We start from the raw sequence: 23,358 nt of genomic DNA, 5'->3' as shown, positions 1-23,358 counted from the left end.
CACATGATAGATCTGTAAACATTAAGGCTGTGTCTATAGAGCACCCTTAGCTTGAAATAAGCTACGCAATACACATTAAGCAAATTGCGTAGCTTATTTTGAGGCTATTTCAAAATAGCTTATTTTATAATTTGGTGTTATATTCACAGAACCAAATTTCAAAATAACTCGCTATTCCGAAATGCCCTTAAGACTGGTGGAACGAGGGTTACCGGGACGTTGGAATAACCTGCCCTTATTTTGAAATCTATTTCAAAATAATGGGCTGCTTGAATAGACGCAGAATAGCTATTTTGGGATGCTTCCGGTATCCCGAAATAGCTCTGCAGTATAAACGTAACCTTTAGAAAGCAGCAAATATTAAAGTGAGCCCTCAACAGGGGAGAAGAAACTGAGACTTGCATTTTGTGGTACATGTGGGGCTTGTACAAAAGCGATTTGTTTTGTTTTGGAACATGTCACGGTTTTGGAAATCTATCAGCAGTATTCTTCAAAGGAACTTCAGTGAAAACTCCCATTTTAAGGGAAATACCCACATGAACCAAACAGAAATGAATAACATTTATTAAAAAGTTATTTGTGCAGAAGTAACAAGACTCATGTTTAAATATGAATGTTCATGGCACACGTCCCAACAGGCGCCCATGACCTCAGTATGGGCGCACAAGGCCAAACTCCCTCCACTCAGGGATGGAAAAACTTAGGGGAACACTGGTGACAAGTGTTGCTAGCTGCACCACAGGGGAAGGCGACTTTGGCTCCTGTGGCAGGAGCTCTGGCTGGAGACCCCAGTGAGATCTCAGGACACAGACTGGTACCAGTCGCTCCCTGCTGCTGCGCAGCTTCCAGCTTCCCCCCATCCCCAAACCCTGATGGGTTAATTCTGTGTCCTGCCACCCCCACCTCTGCCTGTCCCCAGCCCAGCTGTTAATTCTGCCTCTGCCCAATCTCCACCTCTGCCCCTGTGGCAGCCCAAAGGAGCCTTCTTACCCCTCCTATCTCTGGGACTGCAGGGAGGGAGGGGGAGAAGCTTTCAGGCATCAGAGATGAGGGGCCAGGGGCTGGGTCAGGGGAGTCCTGTGAGGTCACAGAGACTGGGGTGTGTGAAGCCAGAGAGGCTGATTTCAGGGACACAATCTGAGCTGGGATTTCCACCCAACCCAGAGCCAGGGTCGGATTCTCTCCTCAGGGAGGGAGCCCGGCGGGAAAGTGAAGATCGGGGCCTCGGCACCAGCATCGATAAATGTCACCTGCCCCCGGTCACAGTCCAGACAAACCCGGATCTGGCGGGAGGGGCTCAGAGGCAGGGAGGTCACAGAGGAGGTGAGAGCCCGGAACTGACTTCCCCACCGCTGCACAGCCCAGATCCCCCCCTCAGGGCTACGGCTGATTCCTCCCTTCCTGCTCACAGACTCTCTGGCCACCCCCACAGCCCAGTCTCGCCCATCCCCCACCTCCACCTCCCAGCAATGTCTCCCCGAGGTGAACCCCTCACGGCCCAGCACACAGGGCTCAGAGTCAAATCTCTCTGGGTTATTGGGCAGTGGCTGCCATGTGTCTGTCCATCTCACATGTTTCCGATCACCAGACAGGACGAGGTGGGGATTCGCCGTGTCTGGATCCAGAGTCACTGTCGCTGGGGAGAGAGAATCAGGGCGTGAGGGGCAGAGCTCAGCCCTGGGGGTGGCTGGGGCCATTTCTCACCCTCCCCAGCAGCCCTGTTGTGGCTGGGACAGGCCTGGGCCCCAGGGAGCTGCCTCTGCCCTGGGCCCTGAGACTGAGCCGAGCTGTCACTGCAGCGCCTCAGCCTGGGCAATGGGACCCGCTTCATCAGCTTCTCATTTGTGTGCAGAGGCTGCAGCCTCCTGCCCCCTGGTCGGGCTGCTCCAGGCCCAGGCCCAGAGCAGGAGGGTTCAGTGGAGGGGGGAGGAGGGACAGAGGAGGCAGGTTCCAGCTTTAACCCCCGGAGGGAAACTCCCTCCCCGCTGCAGCCTCCACCCCCTGCCCAGGGCTCAGGGGGAGGGGGCAGCGCGGGGGAAGAGCCACCTCACCCCACAGAGCAGGGCCTGGGCATTAGTCACCCCCAGGGCAGTGGAGAGTCCAGGGCTCTTCAGGGCATCTGGGCTCAATGTGGGGAGCCCAGCTCTGGCTTCTGGCCTGGCCGGGGGCAGGGCCTCTGGGGAAGGGGATCTGGGGTGGGGTCACTGGGAGAGGCCAGCACAGGGCAGAGGCTGGTGCCCAGGGAGGGGCTGCGCTGATCAGCTGCCCAGACACAAAGCGCAGCCCCTGCCTGCAAACTGTGCCCATAGTGAGAAGTGTAGGGTCCGACCATCCCATTTCTTAAAGGGGCAGGACACGGCCCCTCGTCCTTCTGATCCAGTGCCCCTGGGGCACCTCACCGCTCAGTGGGCAGGTTTGGGGCTCTGCCTGTCGTGGTCACTGGGGGTTTGGTTGGTGACTTGAGCTACACACTCAGGAAGGTGTTTTCAGTCTCCACTTGAAACCTCACCCTGTCTGAAAGCTCCCGGGGACTTTCCTCCTGCTCCTTCCAGGACAGAGGGCAGCGTGTCTGGTGGGGGAAGGGAGAAGAGAGGTGAGATTTCAGGAGTCCATATTGCCCACAACACCCCCAATCCTAACACACAGCCCTGGGTTTCCATTACAGCAGAGACACACTCCAGGTGTGTTTACACTGCAGGGAAGATCGAGGCTGCTGCTGTTGATTTCCCAGCTCACTGTCCCCTCCCCCATCCCTTCTAGGTACCTGTGAACTCCCTCAGAGTCTCCGACAGCGCAGTGGTTTTCCGGGAGAAACCCCTGACTTGTTCTTCCAGTTCAGTGTCAGTCTGGAGTCTCCCAGTCTCCTCGTCCAGCTTCTCCAGCTGGGCCAGCAGGAGTCGCTCTTGTTCCCCCAGGAACTGCCGCAGCTGCTGAAACTCGGCCACAATCTTCTGCCTCTCGGTTTCTGTCTGTTGCTGAATGAAAACAGGGAAAGGGCTGGTCGGGGACATGGATGGAGCCCGGGGCCCTTTCATGGGGAGCTGAGTGCGCAGCAGGGAGAACTTGGCAAACCCACAGATTTCTGGCACTTGACTCCACCCTATGGGTACTAGGCTGAGGCATCTGTTTCCCCTTTGGGCCCTGTGTCCATCTGAAAGGGATGTTTCCATGTCTGTCATGGGCAGCATGTTCTGTTATTCATGGGCTCTGGGAACAGCAGGAGGCAGGACTCAGCAGCCAGGTTCTCTTCAATGTGTTGAATAAATTTTTCTATGTGCACTGAGGCATGTGTAAATGTGCACCACCAGCTGAAACAACACCTAGCTGTGGACAGCTGGGCAGCATCTGGATCACTCCTGAGCTGCTGCCCAAGCACTCAGTGTACTGGGAACACTGCTCAGCCCCACACTGGTGCAGGTACCCAGGGGCTACATCTAGACTGGCATGATTTTCCAGAAATGCTTTTAACGGAAAAGTTTTCTGTTAAAAGCATTTTCTGAAAAGAGCGTCTAGATTGGTACGGACGCTTTTCCGCAAAAGAAGTTTTTGCGGAAAAGCATCTGTGGCCAATCTAGACGCGCTTTTACGCAAAAAGAAATCTCAGCTGGCCCTTTTGCGCAAAAGGGACTTTTGCCCGAACGGGAGCAGCATAGTATTTCCACAAAAAGCACTGATTTCTTACAGTAGGAAGTCAGTGCTTTTGCAGAAATTCAAGCGGCCAGTGTAGACAGCTGGCAAGTTTTTCTGGAAAAGCGGCTGATTTTCCGGAAAAACTGGCCAGTCTAGACACAGCCAGGGAGTACACAGAAGCAAACCCGTTAGTGCAGGAAATGACAGACCCAGCAGACAGCCCTTGCCGGGGACATGCAGGTCATTGGGGGAGGATTTCTGGGAAAGCCAACAGGGCTGGACATTAACTCATCCCCTGATATGGAAGCTCAGGGCCTGTCCACACCCAAGATCATGGAGAAACTCAGGATGCTAACTAGTGGTTAATTCTCTAGTCGAGTAGTCGATGGAATTTCCCTTGACCACTCGATTAGTCAATAGGCACTTCTGCATTCCTCCTTTTAAATGTAAAGGAGCTCCCGCTGGGGTTCTAGTACGTTTCAAAGGAGGAATGCAGAACTCTGCGTGCAGCCCAAGGCAGGTGGGAAGTCCTGCTGACTCCAGGCTGCAGGTGGGTGCCTGCTTTGAAATGCACAAGAGTCCCCAGTGGGAGTCAGAGTCCCCTGCTGACCCCGGGCTCCATGCTGCGCTGCTGCTTTGAAATGCCACGTGGAACTTGAGACCAGCTGTGGAGTCCCTAGCTGACCCCGGGCTCCACACGCGCAGCAATGCTCAGCTGAGCCTGGAATCAGCTGTGCAGCGCTGCCACTTTGAAACACCAAGCCAGGGGTCAGCTCAGCAGTGCTGCCCCTTTGAACGCTGCCTTGGCGTTTCAAAGCAGCAGTGTCACACAGCTGATCCCAGGCCTAGCTGTGCATCGCTGCCGCTTTCAAGTATCCACTTTTCCACTTTTCCGTTTCCACTTTGCTGCCTCTATCTGCTGTCTACACAGCTCCTTTTTGCGCAAAAGCCTCTTGCATAAAAGGGGATGCTAATTAATTATTCAAATGAAGCATGACGATATTCCACACTGCGCTTCATTTGCATAAGCTTTTCCGGAAGAAGGCTACAGCGTAGCCATAGCTCAGGAGACTGAGGCTGAGGATGGGGGCAGGAGAGGGCGGCACCTCCACACAGAATGACGTAGGTGGGGATGGTCTGACAGAGGCAGGGACAGGCCCACAGAGGCCGACCAATGCAGGTGGTGGGGGCCCGGCAGGCAGGCGTGGGCATGTCCTGTGCTCTGCGGATGGGTCTGTGACTCCCTTAATTAAAGAGGTTGATTTCTGTTCAGGGTGGCTGGGGTTTGCCCCAGCGCTGCCCTGCAGTGGTAATGCCCTTGGGGCAGGTACCCACTGCCCCAGTGCCTGGTACAGCTGCTGGCAGCAGTGCATTCTGGGAGATTCCCAAAGGCTGCCTGTCACAGGTCAGACTCACACCAGGCTGCTCCAACCTGGGGGTAGTTTTGGTCCAACCCAGTCTGATCCCAGTGGTGCCTGGCATGGCCCTGCGCTGCCTGGAGTCCTGTGGTGGGTGGACTCGAGGTTCTTGGGTCCCACACAGTGTTCAGCCCAGCGATCTCCTCTAGTGCCGGTCACAGCATCTGAGTTTAACCCCTCCTGGAGCAGCCCAGGAGTTCAGCATCCCAGTGGGAAACTGCCGCTCTCTGCTGGGCATCTTTCTCTCCTAACCAACACGTTTCAGCCCTGAGGCCAAGGTTGTGAACTGCATTTAGAGAAACTGGGGTTCTAAACTGCCTGCAGCCACTAACCACCTAGCTGATTCACCCTCCTTTCTCTGCCCTTTGTGCCTCAGTTTTCTTCCCAACTTTTGTTTCTCTAGACCAGTGGTCCCCAACCTTTTGAGGTTGTCGGGCGCCAGGGGGCGTGGCCGTTCGCCCGCCGGGCGCCAGGGGGCGGGGACACTTGCGCGCCGGGGGCGCCCCCACCATAGCCGCATGCCCGGGGGCAGCCCCCCCATAGCCGCATGCCCAGGGGCGGCCCCCCCCATAGCCGCATGCCCGGGGCTGGGGTCCCCCCATAGCCACTTGCCCGGGGCCGGGGCTCCCCCATAGCCACACGCCCGGGGCCGGGGCCCCCCCATAGCCGCGCGCCCGGGGCCGGCGCTCCTTCCCCTCCCCTCCTGCAAGCGCTGCGCGCCCGGGGCCGGCGCTCCCCCTCCCCCCGCAAGCGCCGTGCGCCCGGGGCCAGCGCTTCCCCCCGCAAGCGTCGCGCACCTGGGGCCGGGGCCAGCCCCCCCCCCCCGCAAGCGCCGCGCGCCCGGGGCCGACGCTCCCCGCAAGCGCTGCGCCATGTGCCCGGGGCCACACCAGCCCGGAGCACCTGGCGGGCGCATGCAAATGCCCCCGCGGGCGCCATGGCGTCCGCGGGCACCGTGTTGGGGACCACGGCTCTAGATTGTAAACTGCTCAGGGCAGGGATTGTCCCTGGCTGGGTTTTGTGCAGAGCCTGGATCTCATGTGGGTTTCGTGAGGGTTACTGTGAAGCAAATACAAGTAATAACATTAAATTCTAGTCATCAAATCTGTAACACCAACAGCTTCTAACCTCCCTTCTCCAGGCTGACGGCAGCATGTTCCCATAGGTCAGCCTGCCACTGATTCATACGCCTCCCATTCGGTAACGGGTCCTCATTTCCCCCAAGGGGGGCTGAGTACAGAAGGATTTCACTGAGCATCTCAGAGAAGTTTCTCACATCTGGTGTCTTTAAAGACTTGGAATTTGGCCTCTGTTGCCCCCCAGCTTCTCCCAAGACAGGCAGGCTTCAGCTGGTTGGTGAGTTGCACTGGACCAGAGAACAGTCAGGGAAATTAGCCAGTGACTAAAACTTAGAGTAATTCCCCGCAGATGGGCAGCACCATGTGCGCTTGGTGCACACAGGACTCTCGGCTTGATCCTCCTCACAGAACAGCTTCAGCGCTTCCTAGTGCTCCCCACATATCCCACCTGTGCCCGCTCCCTTCATTACCTGAAAACGGAGCTGCCTGACTAGCTCCACCACGTTCGCCAGCTGCCTGTTGGGCTGGAGGGATCCCTGCTGCACAGGGTCCCTGCACAGCGGGCAGGGGATGGCTGGGTCGGGTCTTTCCCAGCACCGTCTGAGGCAGGTGCAGCAGAAATTATGCCCGCAGGCTGTGATCACCGGGTCCATGAAATACTCCAAGCAGACAGTACAAGTTACTTCCTTTCGGAGACTTTCCACTGCACTTGCTGCGGCCATGGCTCCCTCTGGGCTGGGGAAGAGGATCAGTTTCAATTTCCTGAGCTCAGGCTCTACCTGCCTCCAGCAACAATGAGCTGTTCCTCTCCCTGGAGCTGACTCAGGCAGTTTCCTGGAAAGGGAAGAGCCAGCAGGAGACACCCCAACCCTGGATGATGAGAAATGTCCCATACTCTGGCTCTGGCACCTGCCCCTGGGCTGGTGTGGAGGGTCTTTGGGGTGTCACATGTTGCCCAGAATCCACCAGCCTCTGCTGCTCAGCTCCCAGAACTGTGCCCATAAGGAGTGAGAGTGAAGCTTGTGCAGAATTCATTGTGTTTGATGTTGACAGATAAAGTAATAGTTGAGTATTTACATGGATCTGGTTACATGCTCTCAGTTTTACCATGTTTGATTTTCACAGCAGTGGAAAATGACAGGGGAAGGGGCAGGCAGTACTTGGCTCAGACAGTAACTATTTAGTGACAGGCACTGAGATTCAAACAGGAAAATCTTTATTATTAAACCACAAATTGTCAATGTGACTCTCAAAACAGACTAAGTCAAAGTCCTTCAACCATAAGAAGTTCTCAAGCAGCCCGGCTCTTCCTGGGCCTGTGTGGAACTTTCAGTTACTATGAAGGGAAAGATTTTCCCCTCGGTTTGTGAGTGGACAGTGAAATCGAGGTTCGCTGGCATCTGCTCCCTCCAAGCCCAGTGACACCCAATTCTCAGGCCAAACACTTATCCCAGCTGGAATCCATGTTTCCGGGGCCCGATCCTGACGTGCGCTCAGGCTGCTTGGCTCGTTCTAAAGGAGCCTCAGTGTCCATAGCGCTGCCGATGTTAATGACTTTACGGGTCCCGCACAGGAGCGGCCAGGCCGGGTCAGACAAAGGCCCCCCCAGCCCCGTGTCCTGTCTGCCCAGTGCCCAGTGCGGGTGCCCCAGGGGGAGGGAACAGAACAGGGATCCCCAGTGACCCGCCCCCTGCGGCCCGTTCCCAGCGTCCTGCAAACAGAGCCCAGGGGCGGGGGGGGCGGGGTGGGGGGCAGGAGCTGCCTGCCCAGGGCGAGGACCCGGCCCCCCCGCAGGTGACACGTTCCGGGGCCCGAGCCCGGCCGAGTCCGCGCGCTCCCGCCCCAGTGGCCGGAGAGGCGGGTCCGTGTCTCGCGCCTGAGGGGGGCAGGCGGCAGCAGGCGCGTCACTGGGTTCCGCGCTCTCATTGGTTCGTGGAGCCCCGCCCCCTTCCGAGTCCCTGCCCCGCCCTCAGCGTCTCTGGGCGGCCCCGTCACTCCCGGCCTGACAGCGGGGTCAGGGGAATCCCCGTCAGAGCAAGGGGCGGGGCAATTCATGTCACTGATGATGCGGCCACGGGGGCGGGCAATTGTGCGTCACTGGGGCGTGACAGCCCGGGGAACCCCTGTCAATCGGAGCGAGAGCAAGGAGCGGAGCAAGCAACGTCACAGTGGGGGGCGGGGTCCGTTGGGCACCAGCTGCGGCCAGTGGCTGCACGGGGAGCGCTGGGGGCGCCGGGATGCAGAGACAGGGGAGGGGCGGGGGGAGGGGCAGGGGTTGCACCGCGGCGGGGGAGGGGGGCGCTGCCGGGTGTCAGGCTGCGAGGGGGCGCATGGGGCTCGGGGGGAGATCGGACCCGTGGGAAAGGGCAGCGCATCGCCCCGGCCCGGCGCCCAGCAGCGGAAGCAGCATCTGCCCGGGGCCTGGGGGCGTGGCCAGGCATCTCTCGGTCTGAGCTAAGCCCGGGCGCTGGATTCTGACCGGAATCACTGACCCGCTGCGCATGCGCGGTCTGACCGGGCCCGCCCCATTCGGAGCCCCGTGGCCGGGTTTTCAGCGCGTTCCCGACCGTGCTCAGGCCCCGCCCACCTCGCAGCGGTTGCAGCAGCGTCACGCGCCGCGCGCCCTGTGGTGGGAGCCGTTGGCGCCGTTACTCGCTGCGGGGGAGGCCGCAGCCCAGCGGGAGGGAATTGGCGCGTCACAAACACTCAGCCCCGCGCGTGCCCCCCCCCCACCTCGGGCTTCCTGATGCTCGGGGTGTCTGCGGGGCTGTGAGGGGGCTGCAGAGTGTGCGGGGGGGGGATTTAAACACAGGGTGGGGAGGGGCTCAGAGACCGGTGGGGGGGTCTGGCTGGGGCAGGGGGCTGAGGGGCCGGGGGGGGGGGGGGGTGAGCGAAGCTTTGGGGGACTTTTTTGGTTTTTATTTTTGATTTTTTTTTGTATCCTCAGTGCTGGTGCCTCAGACCCCCCCCCCCCCCCCCCCGGGCCTGACCCCCCATTGCTGAGCTCAGGACAGTGACACGGCCCCGGTCCCCCAGCCCAGAGGCAGCCATGGCAGCAGAGAGCCCCGTGGAAAGTGTCCGGGAGGAAGCGCCGCGTCCCGTCTGCCTGGAGGATTTCACAGCCCCTGTCACTCTGGAGTGTGGGCACAATTCCTGCCAGGCCCCCCTCAGCCCTCAGTGCAGAGACACTGAGCAGCAGGGACCCCTCCGGCCCAACCGGCAGCTGGCAAACGTGGTGGAACTAGCCAAGCCGCTGAGTTTCCAGGCAGCACAGAGAGCAAGATGGGACGGGGTGTGCGGGGAGCACCAGGAGGCTCTGAAGCTGTTCTGTGAAGAGGATCAAACTCCCATCTGTGTGGTGTGTGACAGATCCCAGGCTCACATGGTGGTATCCAAACAGGAAGCTGCCCAGGACTACAAGGTACCGAGTTACTGTCCAGTGTGTTTTAATTACAGTGTTATGTCACTGACAGTTACCAGGCACAGTTGTGACACAGCTCTGTAAAGCCTACAAGAGATGCTGTAAAAAGTAAATGTTCTGGCTTTGTGGCAACTTACGTAAGATACCTGATGTGGGAAATGTTTCTCTGAGGCTCTAAATCCTGAAACCCAGCCCTCACTGGTGACGGGGGGGGGGGGGTGTTTGCACAAGGGACGGTGTTAACAATCAGGGTATGTCTACACTACAGCACTAATTCGAACTAACTTAATTCGAATTAGTTAATTTGAACTAAGCTAATTCGAACTAGTATGTCCACATTGAGTGGACCCTGAACCAAAGTTAAGGCTGGCCGGAAGCAGTGCCGGCGGGGCATCAGGTTAGGACTTAAGAGCTGCTTCCTCAGGCTAGCCGAGGGCTGTGCTTCAAGGGACCCGAACCCCACCCCGGACAGACAGTTCAGGGTTCCCCGCTTGCTTGTCTACCTCGATGAGGTCCTGGCTTGGAGTGCCCTGAGTGCCCACACTCGGCACATCACAGCACTCGGCCATCAGCCCGTCTGCACTTGCCGCAGGCTGCCAATCGGGGGGCTACAGGAGAGTTTCCATCCCGAGGAGCCCGCAGAGCCACCCCAGTCCTCCTCATCGGGGGCTCATACCCCATTCATCGCTCACATCCTTCCACTTACCCATCCCTCGCCCCCCTTCCTGATGTACAAAATAAAGGACACGTGTGGTCAAAAATAGAAACTCTCTTTATTTAACAAAACTGGGGGAGACTGGGAAAAGGAGGTGGAAGAGGGGAAGAGAGAGGGTGAGAGAGGGGAGGAGGGAGCTGGAAGGGGGAAGCCAGGGGAACAAGGAGGAGGGGAATACAGATGTGATCTCCTCACCCCAGAAAAGAGATTTTGGCCTTGGAAAGGGTTCAGAAAAGGGCAACTAAAATGATCAGGGGTTTGGAACAGGTCCCATATGAAGAGAGGCTAAAGAGACTGGGACTTTTCAGCTTAGAAAAGAGAAGACTGAGGGGGGATATGATAGAGATCTATAAAAGCATAAGTGGTGTGGAGAGGGTGCATAAAGAAAAGTTCTTCATTAGTTCCTATAATAGAAGGCCTAGAGGACACCAAATGAAATGAATAGGTAGCAGGCTTCAAACTAATAACAGACAGTTCTTCTTCACAAAGCAAATAGTCAACCTGTGGAACTCCTTGCCGCAGGCTAGAACTATAACAGAGTTTAAAGAGAAGTTAGATAAAGTCATGGAGATTAGGTCCATGGAGTGGTATTAGCCAGGGGATAGAAATGGTGTCCCTGGCCTCTGTTTGTGGAAGGCTGGAGATGCATGGCATGAGACAAATGGCTTGGTCATTGTCTTGGGTCCATCCCTTCCAGGGTACCTAGTGTTGGCCACTGTCGGCAGACAGGGTACTGAGCTAGATGGACCTTTGGTCTGACCCAGTACGGCCATTCTTATGTTCTAAGCTCAGGGTCGGGGGTCTCACTGGACCACCTTGATTTTCATGCAAACCTGCTCCTAGGTGGCCAGACTGGCAGCTGTCCTGCCCTAGATGGCCACTTTCCTGTGCCTAGTGCGGAGGTCGTGGACGTTGGACGCCTCCCCCCAAACCTGGATGAAGTCCACAATCTCCGCACTAGACCAGGCGGGCACCCACCTTTTGCAGCCCCGGGCAGACTCCTGGGAGCCACCAGCCTGGTCCCGGGAAGAGGCGGAGGGTTGGGTGGCAGCGGGTGGCTGGCTCATGCCATGCCAGGTGCAGGGTCTGCTGGCTGGGTGCTGGGAGGCTTGCACCTGGCATGGGCACCGTAGCCAGACCGTGCCCCTTTAAGGGCTCCGGGGCCGGGAGGGGGGCAGATGAGTTTCCCTGGTGGTGCCCAGAGTGGCCACCAGGGCAAGCTGGGAAGGGCTAGCCTCCCACTAGTTTGAATTAAGTGGCTACACAGCCCTTAATTCGAACTAGGCGTTAATCCTCGTAGAATGAGGTTTACCTAGTTCGAATTAAGCGCTCTGCTGGTTCGAATTAAGTTCGAACTAGCGGTTTGCCTGTCTAGCGCCTATGAAAGTTAATTCGAACTAACAGCTGTTAGTTCGAATTAAATTTGTAGTGTAGACATACCCTCGAAGAGGTTTAGATCGCAGGAGGTACAAGCCACTCTGTCAGTGAGCTGCCTTGGGATTGGAGAAGAGGAGGTTACAAGCTGTTAATGATCAGAAGAACAATCTGTCATTTGCCTTATAGATCCGCAATGGCAGCAGGGACCTGCAGAACATCCAGCAAGGGAAAATCCCTTCTCTGAGCAGGTCACAGTCCACTTAGACAAACTGTGGGAAGGGAAGGTGGGGCAGCACCTAGTCGCTCATAGTCGCCAAGCATGTCAGGGATAGAGTTTAGCACCGTACCCTGTTAGACTTACACTGCTCCCTGCCCCTCAGCATCACTGAATAGTGATGAAGTGTGGCCCTTTAGGAGGGAAAGATGCCTTGATAAAGCCCTAGGTCCAGCAGGGAGTGAAGGTTTCTAATAGGGATACTGAACTTCTGGGGTGCTCCGTGAGGGGTTAAACTTCAATGCAGCCACTGACACTAGATGAGGTTGCTGGGCTGCATGCTGTGCGGGGCCCCGAGCGCCTTCACTCCACCCATAGCAGGACTTCAGGAAGTGCAGGTCCATGCCAGACACAACTAGGATTCAACTGGATTGTAGCAAGAGTTCAAACTGGTTAACTGAAGAGCTAATGCTTATCGGTGCCAGTTACTGGTTAAACTCCCCACTGCCCCAGCAGTGCCTGGTTCCCTCTGGCAGCTAACATCAGTCTGCAGCTGCTGGGAGTTCCCATCAGCCAGCTGTCCTTGTGGCCACCCCCGGCAGACCTCGCGAGAGATCCCCGGCCCAGGAGAGCCCATTTCCGCTACCAGCCCTACCTGTCAGCAGGTTAAAAAACTCCTGTCTCTGATAAAATTGTGATCAGTTACATAATTAGTATTGTTAAGCATTTTTACCTCCCTAATCCCCACCTGCTTCATTCTTTATAAAGGTGCCACCACTGATCCTTCCCCCACCCTTGTAGGTGTCCTGCTGCATCCTCAGTATCTTCTTGTGTCTTTTTCTATGGACACAATCATGTCCAGGGCAGAGTCCCTGCTGAAGAGGGGCAGAGCTCCACAAAACTGGGACTCTCTTAAAGGCAGACAAATGGGCTCCCGACATCTGATGGGGTTTGCCCCTGTGCTTATCTGTTTCTTCAGGAAAAATTGGAGGCCCATTTGAAGACTCTGAGGGAAGAGAGAGAAAAGGTGCTGGGAAGGAAAACAACAGCAGAAGGGACACGCCAGGAGTATCTGGTAGGTGCCTGTGGTTTGAAACAGCAGAGACTGGCAGTGGGAGGACTGTTAGGAGGCAGACTCATGTGACATTGGGCTTGTTTGTGTTTCTCCTGGATTGTGGATTGCAGGGTGAGATCCATGTGTAGACAGGCCCTGAGCATCCATGTCAGCGCATGAGTTAATGTCCAGCCTTTGTAGCTTTCCCAGAAATCCTCCTCAAGGGAGCTGAGTGTCCCCCTAAAGGGCTGTCTGCTCACTTGGTGTATTAACATGTTTCTCCTTTTTCCTCCTGGGTATCTCTGTCAGGCTAGTGCTGAGTCTTGCCTCGTGCTGCTCAGGGTCTGAATTTCCAGAGCCCATGAATATCAAAAGATGCTGCCCATGACAGACATGGGAACATCCCTTTCAGAGGGACACAGGGCCCAAAGGAGATGCTGGGAGAGCCACCTCTGCCTACTAACCACAAAGTACAGTCAAATGTGACACATTTTAGGGTTTTCTAAGAAATTCTCCCTGCTGCGCACTCAGCTCTCCATGAAAGGGCCCTGGGCTCCATACATGCCCTTGACCAACCCTTTCCCTGTTTCCATACAGAAATGGACCCAAGCCAAGAGGCAGATGATTGTGGCCGAGTTTCAGCAGCTGCGGCAGTTCCTGGAGGAACAAGAGCGACTCCTGCTGGCCCAGCTGGAGAAGCTGGACGAGGCGATTGAGAGGCTCCAAACTGACACGGTCGGGAAACTCTCTGCGCAGATTTCCCATCTCAGCAAGGGGAAGTGTCAGAAGCCAGCGAATGAATTCCTGCAGGTGAGACTGAGGGAGAAACGTCCCAGCTCCCCACTCAGGGAAGGGAGGCTCCTGAATCACAAGTGCTGAGGTCCAGCTATTAGATCTTGGTGTAACTCCATGTGCATTGCTGCCATGTGAGTAACTGCCATGCTTTGTAAAGTTACAGGCACAGAGCTACTAGAGATCGTAAAGCCCCATTTGCTCAGGGGATCCATGTTCCTGGGGTCAGGGCAGAGACTCTCTTCCCATGTTTGCAAAATCCCGTCCCTGAGGTCCCCTGTGTGTGTCCAATGGGGCTGAGAGTCTTTTCTCTGTCTTTTTTCTAGGACGTCAGGAGCACTCTGAGTAGGTACGTGGCTCTCACTCCCCTCACGCTGCACAGCTCAGGGAAAGAGCTTGGAGCTGATGTTAGCACCACATCTCCACAGGGTGCCAAGAGGCAGATGTTAGAGATGAATATCTCTGACTCATTTAATTCTGCGGGTCTCACCCTCACACAGCAGACTCTGGAATTCCCCATTCAGGGCACAGTCTGACTTCAAGTGTTTCCTGGAGCTGTCACCTCCCTGTGTACTGTGGGGTGGAACATGGGCCTGTCACTGCTGTGCACTGGGCACATTCAGCCCAGGGCAGCAAGGACCAAGAGTCTGTCCCACCTGAGGGCTGTTCGGAGACCTGTGTGGAAGGAGCTGGTGTCTCAGTCTAGTCCCTACTAGACAGATTCCTTCAGCCTTTCACCTGGGAACCTCCTGTCCCTCAACGCCTAGAGGCCAAGGAGTGAGTTGGTCATGAAGACTCAATTCCCCTTTTGTCCCCCAGCTAGTCTCCCCAGGACAGAAGTGAAGAACAGCAATGGGACCTTTCAGGAGAAGGTTGCATGGACTGTGTTGCTGGGAAAATTGGAGGAATTCTGACTCCAGGCCTGTTAGAGCTGAGACTCACTAGCCAGAACTTATCAGCAGTAAATGAAATACAATCACATGGAATTGTTTCTGTCCAGGTGTGAGACGGGGCAGTTCCAGGTTCCGGAAGAGATTTCTCTTGAACTAGAAGAACAAGTCAGAGGTTTCTCCCAGAAAACGATTGCTCTGTCGGAGACTCTGAGGGAGTTCAAAGGTACCTAGAAGGGATGGCGGAGGGGAAAGTAGTTCAAGTATCTGAGACCACTGAATCTGGCCTATGAAGCCAACCTTCCCCTGCCTCAATTCCCACATGGAGAATGACGGTCCCATCACACTGCTCTCCTTAGAGACACTGAGCGAACAGACCCAACTGCTTGCAGATAGCCAGGGGTTTGCAAACTCTGAACCTCCCTTTCAGAGATCAAAATGGCTAAAGTTACTGTGATGGCCACGTGTTCCACCACCACTGCTCCACGTTATAATAAGAGGCAGTAAGTGAATGAGAAACCAAGTGGGAGAGTGTGAGGAGGGAAGAGTAAATCTCACTTACAGCTTCTCTCCTGGGACAGGTTGCGGGGATGTTGGTTCCATTGCTGGGAGGTGCCCGAGTGAGAATGAAAGTTTCAGACTTTCATACTCAATTCCTGAGTGTGTCTCTGTCTGGTCTCTGATACAATTGAAATGCAGAGTTCAGAGTGGGACATTGTTATAAATAGGAGAGCCTGGAATCTCACCTCTCTTATCCCTTCCCCCACCAGACACTCTGCCCTCTGCACTGGAGAGAGCAAGAGGAAAATCCTTGGGAGCTTTCAGACAAGGTGAGTTTGCAGGTGGAGATTCTTTAAATGATGAGAAAATTCCAGTGAAAACATCTTCATGGGATTGTCATTGAAGTTACCAACCAAACCCAGCAACCATGGTGCACACAGCCCTATACCTCACCCACTGATCTGTGAGAAGCCCCAGGGGTGCTGCATGGAGACCTGCAAACACTTTGAGAAACAGTGATCTATGAGGTATGATGCTAAATGGGTGAAGTTAAAGCACACAATGGAAAGCACCTTCAAGCGCAGATTACACTGCTCAGTCAGTTTCAATATGGGGTTGATTTCCAGCAATAAATAGTCTGTGAGCTGCCTTGCTTCCACTATATCAGTTCGTTCAAGGCAAGAAACTGCTGGATCCCCAAGGGCTGTTACGTCTAGTGCAGGCCTGGGTAAAATACAGCCCATGGGTCGGATCCACCCTACCAAGCCATTGGATCCAGCCCACAGATGCCACTCCCCATCTCAAGTCACTCAGAAAGCTACTGTGAGCCTGGAGGGGAGGAGGGAAGGCTTCAGGTGCTGCTTCCACCCCCAGGACAATCTCATTGGCCAGTTTCTGGACAGAAACAAAGCACCGTGCCCCCTTCCCTCTGGGTCATAATTATTCACACACCCACATGGCCCTGCAGCCTGTGAGAGGGTTGGGCAGGCTCCCTGCCTTCCTGAGGTGCTTGGCCTCTGGCCAGGAGTCACTCAGATAAGTCTCCTGTCCAGAGCTTGCCTCTGCCACCCCAACCTCTCCCTTCCCCTCCTAATCTCTGCTCCCCACTCCTGTCCCGCACTCTGCATACCCAAACTCTGTCCTCCTCCTGCAGCTATATATGCAAGAGCTCTCGCTGGTCAGAAACCCACAGTCCCTTATTTGTCCACAACTGAACAAAGAACTGGTGGATTCTCCATCTCTTGATGTCTTCAAGTTACTGGGGGACTTTCTAGAAAATACACCGTGGGAAAACAGAGCTTTGTGCCTGGGTAACTGGACTACGTGTAATGGCTTGTGCCACTGAGGGGGTCAGACTGCATGACTGAGGGTATCTTCTGATCCCATTAATTCATGAATTTTAAGATCTCACCCTGGAAACACTCAGCACACGTGTTTAATAATAAGCATCTGAATGGTGGTGTTAACTTCACTGACTCTGTGTTGTGGAAAGGGTTTATAACGTCTCTGTCAGATGAGAGAGCAAAGTTTGTGCTGCAAATCCATGAATGAAGACTAAGGGTTTCAAATACAACAGTCTACATTTAGCCTATGTCCATATTCAAGCAGATGAATATGTGGCTTGTTATCAGAAACACAGGGTGCTGAGAACTAAATCCCATTGTTGCAGAGGCAGTAATGTTGTAACTCACGCCAGGTACAGACAGAAATAAATATGTATTTGGGATCTAACTCCTGTGTGCTGTTTATGGCATATCTAGACTAAAACTTTTGCCCACAATGGCAGAGTCTGGGCAGAATGGGGATGTAGAAAGGATTAAAGCCCCTTTTGAAATGTCTCCCTCTTCTCCCCCTGCCAGGCTGCAGAACACCCATGTTTGTCTCCAGCTCAGCCCCCGGCCTGCAGAGCCAGGGACAGGAAATGGCCGTGGCGGAGCCTGTGAGCTTCAAGGAGGTGGCTGTGTGTTTCTCTGAGGAGGAATGGGCTCTGCTGGACCCAGGCCAGAGAGCCCTCTACAGGGGTGTGATGCAGGAGAATTATGAGGCTGTGAACTGGCTGAGTAAGGATTCCTGTCCCTTTGGGTAACAGCAGCTGGGTGGGGTCTGGAGCATCTGGGTTGGGTTTGGTTCAGGGTTATTCATTGCCTCTGCCTCCAATGTCAGGAGTATCTGCCCCAATAATCCTGGCTCTTGTGTGAAAGACTGTCCCCTCCGTTCTCCATCCCAGGGAAAGCAGGTTCAGGTCTCATTCCACTTCCCCCCTATCTTGCCCATCTTGTGCTTTGACCAGAGGTGTGAGTGGAAGGGCTCAGGCAGGAACAGCAGGTACCAGAGGTTTGGGTCTGGGTCTGTCTGCTGTTAGTGGCTGCAGGGTCCCCTTGTGGCAGTGTGCTCAGGCACTGGAAGGAGAGTGCGGTTGCCAGAGTCCTTCCCTGCCTGTAGCTAATCTCTGTGACATGCTGGTACTTGTCAGTGAGAGGGGCTGGATGCTGGCGCTGAGGGAGGGTGGATGAGGCAGTTCACGCTCTGTGAGTATTTTGTCCGAGGTAGCTCTGTAGTAGAGAAAAGTGAGCAGAGCTCTCGATGCATTTCAGGCACAGGCTCGGTCTCCTTTCAAAAGTTCAGCTTCATTCTCTCTGGGGCTCACTTGTCTCTCTGTGCAGCGGAGATAAATCATGTCACCTGTCTTGTATTTTTATATCTTCAGGTAGGAACTTTTTCTTCCTGTGTGAATGTCTGGGTTCATGCTCAGGAGACCTGTGTTCAGTTTTCTGCCTGTCAAAGTCCTCCTGTGTGACCTTGATCAAGTCCCTTAGACTCTCTGTGTGCGGTCAGCTCTCTCTTTACTAGCTTTTATAGAGTGTCCCTGTTTCTCAGGGCTGGGCAGGATACTTACACTAAAGAGGGGTGATGCTTAGCTCCATATGAGCACTGCAATAGCACAGTGTGGTCCTGATTTAAACCAGAGTTCCCAGGTGCTGCTGTGATTGATAATTTTGCTTCCTGCAGTGACTGCAGTGCCATAGGAGTTGCTACTAGCACCACAGAGCGTTGATACGGCTGTTCAGGGCGGATCTTTCTGGAGCTTTGATGCCAGCGGCACTGGCAGAACGTGAAGTTTATCCATTGAGCACACCACAGGGTTGCCGCTAAGAAAGACCCAGGCTCCATTCAGAGGCTAAGGCACTCGGCCAGGTTTATTGTGAAAAGAGCAGGGTGCTAGTGTCCCAGCACCTCAGGCACAGTTATAGTGAGACTTGTCCCTACCCAATAATGGTACCAGCTCAGTCAGCAGCTAGAACACTGCCCCTCAGCCAGTATCAACATGCCCCTCCTGTGGCTTCCTCTCTCATATTGACCAAAATAAAATGCATGTTGCGTTCTACGTGTTGCTACCCCACTTGGCCTTCTGCCTGTTTGTTTGAACAAAACATCCATATCCATTATCCCCTCATCCCGCTCTTGTGCACAAGAGTCAGTGAGCTATCTGTTAGGACTGTGTGTTTGCAGTTCCTGCAGAGAGCGGTGTGTTGATTGCCCTCCTCCTGCTCAGGAATGTGATTTCTTGGTTAGTTGGTACCCAGTGCTCCACCATTCTGCCAAAGCCTGGCTTGTTTTAGTTCCAAAATAATGGACATAAACAAGATAATCCTAGTCATCAGATCAGAATTTTCCCATTGACTCGTCACACAGCACACTTTGCACAAGGTTTCTGTGATTGTGTGACAGTGGTAGCACAATGATCTCCATGGTCACATCACAGGTGGCTCTTCCGAACACTAAATGCAGGTCTGAGAAGGGGTGGAGGCAAAGCTGAGGGGAAGGCGCTCACAAGGTGCAAATGTGGTAGATTCTGTGCCTCCCTGGAGTGACCCCAAATCAAAGGCCAGGCTCACTAGAAGAGGCAGACTGGGAAACCACACAAAAGCTGCTGCTGGCAGAATAGAACTAAGGCTACAGACGGGGAGCTGAGTAACAGCCACAAGCACCAGAGAAGCAGCACGGCCCAGCTCCACCCTGGCTGGTCGCTGGAGAAGCCTAGTGCCACCCTGGGCAGCTGCGGGAAAGGCAACTGTTGTAGGCAGTTAGCAAGGCCCACCCAGACACAGGTAGTCGGGAGCATAGGCAGGGCCTGAAGCAGCCTGCCAAGGATTCACTTAGCTGCTCAGACAACTTCCTCTGCCTCCTTCTGGCCCAAGTAGAACATCTGAGCCAAAGAGCAGGGGGAGCCCAGCCCACCAGCCAGGAGCTTTGTGGACAGAGCCTTGGGGAGCTAGAGCTAGTCCTTCTCCCAAGTCCTAGTGACCTGGCATGTGGCCACTATAGTCTGAGCCCTGTCTGGGGGTCTTGGTGTCAGACCTGCCAGCACTCCCTAGAGCTCCCCTTGTGAGCAGTGTGTTCCTGTCCTGCCCTGAGATACTGGGGATGAGGGGGATGGAATGGGCTTTGAGGGGGACTGAGTTGTACCCTAGAGAGTGCAGCAGAGTGCTCAGCTCCCCTGGGGAAAGAGCTGGGCCATTCTCAAGGTGCGGGGAGGGGATGCGCCTTTACTGCAGGTGTGTGTGTGTCCTGGGCTCTTGGAAAGGAGCCTCTCTGGATGGGTGACTCAGGCTGTGTCTACACTGCACCCCTTTTCCGGAAAAGGGATGCAGATTAGATACTTTGGAATAGCAAAATCCGCGGGGGATTTAAATATCCCCCGTGGTATTTGCATTAACATGGCTGCCACTTTTTTCCGGCTTGGGGATAAGCCGGAGAAAAGCGGCAGTCTAGACGTGATTCTCTGGAAAACAAACCCTTTTCCGGAGGATCTTTTATTCCTACTTTCAAGATTCCTACTTTGGATCTTGCTATTCCAAAGTTTCTAATCTGCATCCCTTTTCCAGAAAAGGGGTGCAGTGTAGACACACCCTCAGATCCTGACTCTGGAAGCAGTAATGGCACAGACCTTAATGAACAAGATCAGCACTTGATTAATTGCTCTCCAAACAGGATTTCCAGTCTCTGAAGTTCATGTGATCTCCTGGGTGGAGCGAGAGGAGGAGTTGCAGGTCCCAGATCACCAGAGCTGTGAGGAAGGGGAGATCATCAGTGGCATCCACACAGGTGAGCAGTCAGTTAAATAGCCTCAGAAACCAACTTATAGCAGGTGTTACTTGTGTGTTTTCATGAAGTCTGTCTGATTCTTTAGCCTGTCTTCAACTTGAGCCAGAGCATGGTGGATGAGGAAAGGCTGGGTTTTCTCTTCTGTGGAAGAGTTGTGAAGAAGGAGGGTGAACTCATCTCATGATAATTCAATCATTATTTGAGCGTGTGTCCCCTTTTCTATTCCTCTTTTAGAGTTTTCTTTCAGCTCATCATAGACAATAACTCCTGTCTGGATTATTTCTCTATCCCAACAGGTGATGGGATGCTGACTGAGAACTATGATCTTGTGCAGCAGGAGGGATCGGAGCAAGTGTCTCCATGTGGGATGTTACTGGGAAGACCTGAAGGGCATGTTTCCCAGATACGTGAGCAGGGAGAGACTTGTGAGAGTCAGCATAGCCCAGAAATGCAGCATGGAAATCATCCAGGAGGGGGACAGGATAAATCCAGTCACAGGAGCCGATGGGAGAAAAGAAACACAGAAACCATTCAACAGAAAATCCCCTATCAACAGTCACCCTGCACTTCTAGTGACTGTGAAACTCCTATTGAACATCAAAGAGCCCACACAGGAGAGAAGCCCTTCAAGTGCTCTGACTCTGGGAAAAGCTTCAGTCAGCACTTGCACTTTACGAACCATCAGATACTACATATAAGAGAGACACGCCATAACTGCTCTGTCTGTGGGAAAAGCTTCAGTAAAAGCGATCACCTTGTAAGACATAGGAGGACCCACACAGGAGACAAACCTTTCAATTGCTCTGACTGTGGGAAAAGCTTTCTGAGGAGCTCACACCTTGTTACACATAGGAGAGCCCATACAGGGGAGAAACCCTTCAACTGCTCTGACTGTGGGAAAAGCTTCCGTCAGAACTCACACCTTGTTAACCATAGGAAGACCCACTCAGGAGACAAACCTTTCAATTGCTCTGAGTGTGGGAAAAGCTTCAGTAGAAGCGAACACCTTGTAAGACATAGGAGGAGCCACACAGGGGAGAAACCTTTCAATTGCTTTGACTGCGGGAAAAGCTTCAATGAGAAGTCACACCTTGTTATACATAGGAGAACCCACACAGGAGAGAAACCTTTCAATTGCTCTGACTGTGGGAAAAGCTTCAGGAAGAGGTCAAACCTTGTTAGACATAGGAGGAGACACACAAGAGAGAAACCTTTCAATTGCTCTGACTGTTGGAAAAGCTTCAGTAGACGTTCACACCTTATTAGACATAGGAGAACCCACACGTGAGAGCTACCCTTTACCTGCTCTGACTGCATAGTCGGTGATTACACACACACACACAGTCCCAGCCCCAAGCCTCCCCCATATCCCAGATCCTGTGCCCTGACTTCTGACAATAACTCCAAGATCTCTTTCCTGATTAGTTGTAGCTAAATTAGCCCCCATCATATTGTATGTATACTTAGGTTTATTTTTTCCAATGTGCATAATTTTACACTTATCCACATTAAATTTCATTTGCCATTTTATTGTCCAGTCACTCAGTTTGGTGAGATCTTTTTTTGAAGTTCTTCATAGCCTGCTTTGGTTTTGACTATCTTGAACAGTTTAGTAACGTCCGCAAACTTGGCTACCTCACTGCTCACCCATTTCTCTAAATCATTTATTAAGCTGAATAGGATTGGTTGTAGGACTGACTCTGGGGTAACACCACTGGTTACACCTCTCCATTCTGAAAATTTACCATTTATTCCTACCCTTTGTTTCCTGTCTTTTAACCATTTCTCAATCCATGGAAGGATCTTCCTGGTTATCCCATGATAACTTAATTTACACAAGAGCCTTTTGTGATGGACCTTGTTAAAGGCTTTTTTGGAAATCTAAGTACACTGTATGTACTCGATTTCCCCCTTGTTCACGTGTGTGTTAAACATAAGACAATCTACAGATGAGAGAGAACTATTCAGCTGCTTTGACTGTGGGGAAAGCTTCAGTCAGAGCTCAACTCTTGTTAGCCATTGGAGAACCTACAGTGGGAAGAAACCTAGAACCTGAGTTCCTTGTAAGCTATGTGGCCAGGTGGCTGTGCCTCAGCCTATTAAATGCCATATGAGCTTATAGGGCTTTGGTGGGGAGAGAGACCTCTATCCACTGGTCTCAACCCCAGTCCTGCTGTGGCCAGAGGACAGTTGGCCATCCCATGGCCCCAGGGCCAGAGTTACCATGGCAGGGAGAGGTGGGTCTCCCTCCTCCCCCTTCACAGTAACACGTGTGCTGGGGCAGCGAGAGCTCGTGGGAGTCTTTTCTCCTTGATGTCTCCTTTCAGTGGCCTACATGTCAGTCCCCTCCATCTTTAAGATCACAGCCCCAGCTAGAGCTTTCAACCAGTAGTCCTAAGATTTTCCATCCATGAGTAGAGTGAGTTTTTTCTTGTGCACAAAGAGTGACATCCTGTGTGCTTGTTCAGATGTGTGCCTACGTGGCACCCACGAGTTATTGAGAGTTTTACATGCACACATGCAATTTAAATTATGGAAGAAATATACTAAACCAAAGGATAATTAACAAGGTGCGTGACCCTGCACACATGCACCCTGAAAATGTACCAGCTTGGCACGCAGTCTCATTCCCACCCAGCCTTGCTCTACTGTTCCTGCATCCATGAGCTTCCCATCTCCTGCACCCCCACCCTGTGCACCCTTTGCCACCAGCCCTGCATTGTGCCCCTAACTTCTGCAGTGTCCCCTTCATCCCAACCCCTGCACTTTCCTCCCAGTCTAATCTAGTCATAGGCTGTGTCTAGACTGGCCAGTTTTTCCGGAAAATCAGCCGCTTTTCTGGAAAGACTTGCCAGCTGTCTACACTGGCCACTTGAATTTCCGCAAAAGCACTGACTTCCTACTGTAAGAAATCAGTGCTTTTTGCGGAAATACTATGCTGTTCCTGTTTGGGCAAAAGGGACAGTGTAGACAGCTATTTGTTTTCCGCAAAAAAGTCCCGATCGCAAAAATGGCAATCGGGGCTTTTTTGCAGAAAAGCGCATCTAGATTGACCACGGAAGCTTTTTCACAAAAAGTGCTTTTGAGGAAAAGCGTTCGTGCCAATCTAGACGCTCTGTTCCGAAAATGCTTTTAATGGAAAACTTTTCCATTAGAAGCAT

General features: G+C 53.6%; 2 protein-coding genes across 2 annotated transcripts in view; one reads left to right on the top strand and one right to left on the bottom strand.

Moving 5' to 3' along the window:
• Positions 1-547: 547 nt before the first annotated feature.
• The window catches only part of LOC142821523 (zinc finger protein RFP-like), a 48,794-nt gene continuing 25,983 nt past the window's right edge, over positions 548-23,358 (bottom strand). The window contains exons 7-8 of the mRNA XM_089771145.1: positions 2,510-2,569; positions 548-1,636 (exon numbers count right to left, since the gene is read on the bottom strand). Of these exons, the coding sequence (XP_089627271.1) occupies positions 1,125-1,636; positions 2,510-2,569 (572 nt within the window). The 3' untranslated portion in view covers positions 548-1,124. The remainder of the gene's footprint in view (positions 1,637-2,509; positions 2,570-23,358) is intronic.
• The window catches only part of LOC142821519 (uncharacterized), a 54,210-nt gene continuing 39,933 nt past the window's right edge, over positions 9,082-23,358 (top strand). The window contains exons 1-9 of the mRNA XM_089771200.1: positions 9,082-9,548; positions 12,834-12,929; positions 13,506-13,718; positions 14,027-14,049; positions 14,701-14,816; positions 15,361-15,420; positions 16,951-17,151; positions 20,084-20,197; positions 20,494-21,465. Of these exons, the coding sequence (XP_089627326.1) occupies positions 9,177-9,548; positions 12,834-12,929; positions 13,506-13,718; positions 14,027-14,049; positions 14,701-14,816; positions 15,361-15,420; positions 16,951-17,151; positions 20,084-20,197; positions 20,494-21,465 (2,167 nt within the window). The 5' untranslated portion in view covers positions 9,082-9,176. The remainder of the gene's footprint in view (positions 9,549-12,833; positions 12,930-13,505; positions 13,719-14,026; positions 14,050-14,700; positions 14,817-15,360; positions 15,421-16,950; positions 17,152-20,083; positions 20,198-20,493; positions 21,466-23,358) is intronic.

Source organism: Pelodiscus sinensis, chromosome 19 (genome assembly GCF_052426305.1).
Source record: "Pelodiscus sinensis isolate ZL-2025 chromosome 19, ASM5242630v1, whole genome shotgun sequence".
Taxonomy (NCBI): Eukaryota; Metazoa; Chordata; order Testudines; family Trionychidae; genus Pelodiscus; species Pelodiscus sinensis.
Note: the sequence above shows the minus strand (reverse complement) of the source record. Positions and strands in the feature narration are given on the sequence as shown.